Raw genomic sequence first — 8,215 nt, forward strand, 5'->3', positions numbered from 1 at the left:
AAGAGAAAACATAGTCCCATAGAAATATGCAATATATGTAATCCATGAAATTCTCAGTTTTTCTCTCTGAGAACAACACACACACAATCATGACAAGATATATATATCGATCGATCTCTCTCTTGACAACCTCTAAAACTGTGGCCGGCCATGAGACCAAGAAGAATAAGCGTCGTGGTTCAACTGCGCACCGTTGGGAACCAGATTCGGAGGCAAGTTGTTATAGACAGGCATCGATGAAGCCTCACCCATTCCACCTCCGCCAATCTCCGGAGGCGAGCTTCCACCCGCCACTGCTCCCTGCACGGCGGGGCCACCGCCTTCCTCTTCATCCTCCAAGGGCAACCTCTCGTACGTAGCATTGGAGAACGTGGCGGCCATCACCATGACTGACCCAGACGCCACGAGAGGACCGACGACGCTGCCGCCCACCACCTGCCCTTGTCCGCCAGCCAGATAGATGGTCAGTCCGGTCGACCCAGGCGGTGCCGGCCCGGGCAGAAACGAACCCGTGAGTGAGAGAATCTCGAAGCGGCCGTGGAGCGCCATGACCGCGGCAGGCGCGGAAGGCTGGCGGAGCGAAACGTTGGTGACGGTTCCGCTTCCGCTGAGCACGCAGACCCCCCTCTGGCGCCTTCTGGCGAACTGAGCCACGCTATCGGCCACATCAGCGCCGTTTGTTATTTCCATGACATGGCTTCGCAGCGCATTAGGGCTGTCTCGGGTGACAAATATCGGCGGTTTCGGCTTGTTTTTGGAGCCAGGTGGACGGCCTCTGGGTCGCCGCGTGGCTACTTCGAGCCCGCCTTCTCTGGGCTCGTCGCTGTTCTCTCTTTCATCTTCTTCTTCGTTTCCACCTCCGCTGTTCCCGGTTCCACTGTTGTCGTTCATGGATATCCCCAGATCTGGTTTTTTCATTGGAGATGAACTGGCCGATGTTTCCAGCCCCGGTAGACTCACCTGCCCGGCCCACCACCGGTTCGCCATGATTTCAACTCAAGCACAAGCACAAAGAGAGCAGGTGGTATAATATATATACAAAAGAGAGCAGATGGTATATATATATTTATATATACAAAAACAAAAGTACCCAGATGATAGCTAGAAATATATTCTTGTTTGAATCTGAATCCAAACTCCCTTATCATAGAAAGATCAAGATGTTTTTGGGTAAATAAGCAAGTACCCAGAGCTAGCTTGAGCTAGAAGAGCGATCCATCTTTACAAAAGCAAGCAGAGTGAAGCGCAACAGAAATGTAAAGAACTCAAAGAAAGGCGAAAAGCTGATGAATAAGAAAAAGAGAGAAGCTAATTCTTGGGCTTTTTTTCGGTGTTTGATTTGGGTGCGTGCGTGTGAGAGTATGATCAGTGTGGTGGGTGTGTTAAGTTTCAGGGAAGGAAGGTTTTTGGGTTTCTCAAATCTCTCTGTCTGTGTGTTTGACAAAATGAGAAATGAACGAGAAAGGTGGGAGCTGGTCTTGGGAATTAGGGTTTGTTTGTTTGCGTGGGGTCGCGTGCGCGTGAGCGTGAGAAGGTGGGTTGCACGTCCTCCTCTCGCATACCGACATAAGCAAAGACATTCAGCTCGAGGTTCAAATATATCATTTCCATACCCCTCAATTCTTTCTATATATTTCTCACCTCCTCCAAACTTTCTGAAATACCATTAACTTCCATGAAGCGACCTTTCTTCTTCTTTTATTACTATTTTATTATTTATTTTAGGAGGATTTTTTTTTCCCTCCCTTATCTTCTTTTGCGGCATGCATGCATGCCGGTATCCCATCCCATCCCAAGTAAATATTTTCATAATCATTAGTAAGCCCACTGCAAAGGAAATATTATTTATCTCAAAAGTTTAATTAGATATAGAGAATAGTTAATTTAATTATATAATTTATATTTAAACACTCTTTCCGATATGTATGTAAAATATTTAATTGAAATAGAAGGTAAATGATGAAAAGTGTGTTTGTTTTGAATATTATTTTGATTCATATTTTACTTTTTTCAAAAATAAATTATATTTTATTCAACTTTTTTAAATTTTTTCAAATTTTATCTCACAAAGTCAAACATCATAATTCGCGCAATAAATTCAAATAATATTCAGATTCAACATCCAAACAGACCAGAAGATGTACGATAGTTGAACTCAGGACCTTTGACTATGATATTTTGTTAAATCATAACTTATCCCAAAAACTAATTAAGCTGATAGGAAAAAGTTAAGTAATTATAGAGTGATTCTACATGTATATTAAGTATCCATCAAGTATCCATAAAAAAAATGAGATGGCTTTTAAAATCATCATTGAGCGTGTGATTGATAAAATAATAATTTTGATCAAATGGTGATTGTAAAAAGTCACTTCATTTTTTTATGGACACTTAATATACATGTAGAATTACTCGTAATTTTTATCATTTAATTTATATTATAATACTCTCATTCACGTAAGTGTCAAACACATGAAATATTTAATTGAAATGGAAAACATTGTATCAAACTCAATACGTTTGGTTTGATATTATAGATGTTAAATCACCACTTATCTCAAAAGCCTAAACTTATAAGAAATAATTAATTTAATTATTTAATTTATATTCTAACAATCACCGGTAATGATAGACAAGCGGTGTCTATTTCTTTTCAAAACCTATAAAAGAGAAAGGAATTTAAAAGACAAAATGCAGAACTAATTATATAGTTTGCAATTAATATTAATCGGTAGCATAATCTCAAGTTTGTCCATAAACTACCTTGTTTGTAATTAGATCATAGGCTGGTGACACACCATGCAATTCTAGGCGAGGTGTATTTGATTTGAGTAGTATAAATACGAACAAGAGGACTTCTTCAATTCGTTTCAAAGACTTTCAAAGCTAAAAGCACTTGTACTATTATATTCACCTCGATATGAAAGTTATCAATTTAAATATCAATAATCATTTTGACTTGTAGAAGAGTGATTGGAAGGCCTAAAGTGGCCACATCTGAAAATTACAAGGTAAAAGAATGAATTGTACATAACTGGGGGAGGCCAGAACCTGTAACACAAGCCACAAGGGATCGACTGCATGTTATATATGATATCTATAAGTACTTTTGATAATAAAAAAATAAAAGCATGCTGTTTTAATTTGTAATTTCTTGTGTCTTCGAGTTTTGGCTTATGGCCTTTGAGCTAGATATTATACGATACATACTCATTTTTTATTTAGCAAATTTAGAATTTATATGTAAGTTACTGGTTGTTTGCTAAGATTTTAATCAAACTCGACAAGTGATTGTTACATTATGCCCTCTTTTGCTTTGATAGTGATGCAATCCAGAGTACGCGTGGGCTCCTAGGGATTCTTGTCACGCCCGCATTTTGGGATATAAGGAAAACGTGAACTTGAGCTATAAATAATAAAAGGTAATAAAAACATCCACACAATTCCAGGAAATAGCACAAGATGTAGGATTATATATATATTTGTAGTTCTTAAGTGAGTACATAATGATCACAAAACAGAACACTGTACAATATACGAAAGTTTGTCCGGTCTATGATGATCTATTGCTCTAAGGAGGTCTTCGCCATCCAAAGAGAAAAGAATTCAGCGCCCTACAGTGTCATAAACTATACATAATTAAAGCAAAAAAAATCTCTGGCTATAAAATATTGCTATTCAAAATAAACATAGACTCATTGATCTGCTTCAATGAGCCAATATTTTGGGTCATCATATGTCGCGACCTCGATTGGGATGCCAACTAAGAGGACAATTATGTAGAGAGCCATCTAAAAAGTTTACAGGAGAAATGGGTGAGTTTAACAACTTAGTAAGTAACACAACATAACAAATGGTAATATAAAAACTGGATAGAATTCGAACCTTACAAATAAAGAAATTATTAAATAAGGAAGACTACAATTATTATTCATTTAGCATATATGTTTTAAACCCCTTTTTGACCCAACCCCGCTTTTAACCATGAGCGTCACATGTTTGGTTTGCCCCAAGTGACCCATATGGACTCATCATGTCGTCACAGTGGAGAGCTTTACCGGGATGGGGGTTTCCCCAAGTGAAGGTCACCCGACTGATAGCCCACACCTTCGCGTATCCATCCGTTGATGTGTTTGCCATGCTATCCATATAACATATATGATTCAAATCTTTGTAACATTATGGTGTCACACGATAAAAACTTTATTCATATAGCACACATATATAAACTATGTATAATCAACTTCATATGATCACATGAAAATTTAATCACATTTTTATAACTATAGAATTATCATAACTGAAATATAAAAATGCAAGTAATATAAATAAAATGAAAGAGTTTAGAAAATCATTGACTTTTTCTTAAAAAATGTTCAATAAATTTTATGTCGGAGCTTTTAAGGTTGTGTTTCCTTACCTGAGTGTTTCTGAGTGGAGTTTTAGCTACCTTTTATCTAGATTAGATCATAAGAATATATTTAGAAGGTATTTAAAAGATAATCAAAATTTCATGCTATTAATATAACATAAAAAATTTCAGCAACTACACAATTTTAATATAAAACTTATTCCTACTTTTAATTGTTTCAAGAGAGCAACAATATCCCTTTTTAAACCTTATAGTTCTCAAAAGTTAATTTGGAAACAACATGCAAGGCAACCAATTTCAGATACCAACTTGGCCAACACATGTGGTTTATAATCATTCCAACAGTAACATTCTTATTTTACCTTTTACTTCCCCTCAAGTGCAATCTGGCCACCCAAAATCTCATAAAAGAACTAAATCTAAAAGTACACAGCATGGAACCAAAACAGAATAACCTTTTCTTTTGCCCAAGTTAATTCTTCCAGCAACATAGGCCTAAAAGCCCAAAATGTTTTCTAGATTATTATTATTTTTATTATTTTTTATTTTTAAGAAAAGTAGGGAAATTAATGAAATCGAGACTTTCGAGAACTACAGAATTTGGATCCTAGGTTACCCATACAAGATAATTTCCCTACAAGCTAGGCTTCGTTAAATATTAGATTCAAAATTTTACTTTTTCTTTTCAGATGTTTTTTTTTCTTCTTTTTTTTCACCAACAACAATAAAACTAGACACAATCCATCCAAAAGGACAACCCAATATCCATATAAAAGAGATTCTACCTATCTCATACACCAAATAACATATTCAAACGTACAGCCATAATACTCAACAAAATCCAAAACACAATCCATACACTAAATTATATAGTTAACGTAGATCACAATAGTCGATATAATTCCCCCCTCTTTTAGACAATCTGCCCAGAACCAAAAGAACCCGATACAAACAAACAAAATCTAACAATTATAATGTTGGGGATCATGCGCTAATCTAATTAGACGCAGCGGAATACAGATCCCAAAAAAATTTTCTTCAAGATAAACAAGGCTAGATAATTTAAACAAACATGTTTAGACTCTAGAATACTTGCAATCGAAATCGGCTTCTCCTAGGCTATTAGGGCCAGTTGACTTTGTTTGATTTGCTCACCTCTAGATCTTTTCATCAATGACTGATGATAACCAAGAGAGTAGGCTTTCAATTTGCTCTTCAAAATTTTAAACTTTATTCTCGAGAGTTAACTCAAGAATATTAGTTCTTAGTAAAAACTAAAGAACTGTAGCAAAATAGCTTACCTTTGAAGAGTTACAAGCATATCTATTTATAGGCTCGTAATACTATGAGATTAGGAGACACAAGCAATGTGAGACAAGCTGTAAAATGAAGTTCTAGATAGACTAGAACTCCAAGTGGTAGACGGATAGGACTAGGATTCATCATATGCTTCCTTCACTTCAATGTGATGCATGGGCTAGAGATAAGCTCCTTGGCCCATGCGTCCCATACATGCTACTGGGCTTGGGTTTTATCCCAAAGCCCAATCTTTCCTTGCATCAAATGCATAGTTTTTCTCTATCCCATGTTTTTAATTAAATAAAAACAACCATCACATTTAATAAAAAGCCAGATCTGGTTAATTTAAATCATCTTGATGAAGGACCTAAAGGAAAAAATACAATTAGCTTTAAATAGGTCTGCGAGTATTTCACATAACCATATTTAATCACAATTGATTCCACTAAACAAATGTGACTACACTCTAATATGTATTTTCAAATTAATGAATCAATCCCATGACATACTTATTTATTACATATTACCCATCCATAGAATCATTCCGTAATCGAACTATAGTCAATACACTGTTACTTAATTCACCACATCTTTTCCTTGATACTCTTGATTTAATTACATGATGTATCATTTTTGTACCTTATGAGTTTTCCATCTCACCTTGCACAAATTAAGTTTCAGTAAATTCCATCGAAACACTCAAGCCCGAGCTTTAGGATAATCAACCTCTGTTAGTTTGTAATTGGCCACATTCTGTTGAACAAAATCACTTCTTTGTAAATATGTTTTTAAACAGGGATTCCGCTATTCAAAATGTGGTAGTCAACTCGACTACATGGATTTTAAATTTATAAGTTTTACCACTTTACAATAGTACGAATCAATTGTACTATAGTAAGGGTTATCGAACCACAAAGATTGATGGTTGTTTTGCGTAACGGGATACTTAAAGAGTGTATTTAACTTAACTTTGAAAAAGAAAACAAAAGTCAAGGTTGTAGAATTAAAGCTACAATAAGTAAGGTAATAAAGACGGAAAATGAAACAAACTTAAAAGAAACTTAGGGTATTGATCTCATCTAATCCTCAACCAATGAAATGCTTAAAGTTTATTTGGATCTTCCTAACATGCATGATATGAGTGCATAATGGGCGTCAACCATTACGACGACCTCGAAATGAAAATACTTTCGTTAGGACGTAATTATAAAGCACCTAGTTTCACATCAAATACTTACCACATAAAGATTAATCTATAATTGAAAAACATTTATACTATCAAAGGTGTGGGGGATTGATGCTCCCTAACTTATTACTTTATAAAACATCCTAATAAGCATACACGATACATGAAAACCCTAATTATGCCACAATGATAAGGTATCAAATTTCACACCGATCTATTCCATGTAAAGATTAAACTACAATGGAAAGACGTTTTACACTACCAAAGGTATGAAATGACCGGTGTTCCGTAGCATACCCTATAAGGTGACTCTAATAGGTAAACACATATAATGTCAAATAGAACCATTGCAAAAGACATCGTTCTTGTTTCCAAGAACGTTGGTTTTACTCAAGAATCCAAGAAAATTCATAGACAAGCAAAATCCCTTTTTCATGAATAATTAGATTGGAATATTGATAGCAAAATCTTTTAGCATGAGTTTTGATATCCTCTAAACTTACACAATCATCAAACATATCAAGAAAAACTCAAGAATATCAAGAACACTTTATGGTTTTTGGAGAGGATTTTGATCAAACCCTAAGAACTAATTTAGCCACTCATAATTGAATCTAATCTAAGCATGAAATCTATGGAAAACATTAAAGAAACAACAAGAAATGGAATCAGAAACAACTATATTAAAATTATGAAATTCGGATTACAAAAAGAAAATAAACTTAAGCTAGAACATGAAGAACAAAGAGGAAAAAGAAGAAGAAGTTGCTATCTGGATTTTGGCCCAGAGAACATGCATCAAAGTAAATAAAAAAAAAAAAAAGCACTAAGATTAGCTAAGAAATTAAGTGATACACCTGAGAAAATCCGAAAACCCCAAAAGATGCATAAACTAAACCTAAATCTGAATTCCATATACATAGGAAATTGGATTTACAAAAAGACTACAAGAGTTAATTCTAGCCAAGTATTCAGAGCTGGTCGCCGTCCATTTCTGTCCATAGAACTCAACTTTTGATTTGGATCGCACAAAGATTTGGAAATATCTGGACCTTCTGGAAGATGCGAAGTCGATCGATCGAAAATATGTTGCTCTGAAAATCGATCGATCGCATCTGGATCGAACGAAGTTGAGTCGACTGAAAGTCGATCGATTGAATTATTAGTTGTACAAATAATCGATCGATCGAAATGCCTTGGACGATTTTTCATCTTTTCAGGATCAGCCTCGAACTTTAGAAATAACCAAATTGCCATTGATGTATTTTCAGGTCTAATTCAAGTCTTTTGAATTAGATTTCAAATAAGACCTGAAAATAAGACATAATACAAAACTATAACAAAACGTTATATATACA

General features: G+C 35.3%; 1 protein-coding gene across 1 annotated transcript; it reads right to left on the reverse strand.

Moving 5' to 3' along the window:
• Positions 1 to 1,564, reverse strand: LOC133851511 (AT-hook motif nuclear-localized protein 19-like). Its single transcript, XM_062287956.1, has one exon. The coding sequence runs from the start codon at positions 985 to 987 to the stop codon at positions 133 to 135; it is 855 nt and encodes a 284-aa protein (XP_062143940.1). The 5' UTR covers positions 988 to 1,564; the 3' UTR covers positions 1 to 132.
• Between the last annotated feature and the right edge of the window lie 6,651 nt (positions 1,565 to 8,215).

This window comes from Alnus glutinosa, chromosome 12 (assembly GCF_958979055.1).
Source record: "Alnus glutinosa chromosome 12, dhAlnGlut1.1, whole genome shotgun sequence".
NCBI classification, from domain to species: domain Eukaryota; kingdom Viridiplantae; phylum Streptophyta; class Magnoliopsida; order Fagales; family Betulaceae; genus Alnus; species Alnus glutinosa.

What these genes read in the sequence shown, in the direction of transcription:
- LOC133851511 (XM_062287956.1), bottom strand. Translation starts at nt 987, where the DNA reads ATGGCGAACCGGTGGTGGGCCGGGCAGGTGAGTCTACCGGGGCTGGAA.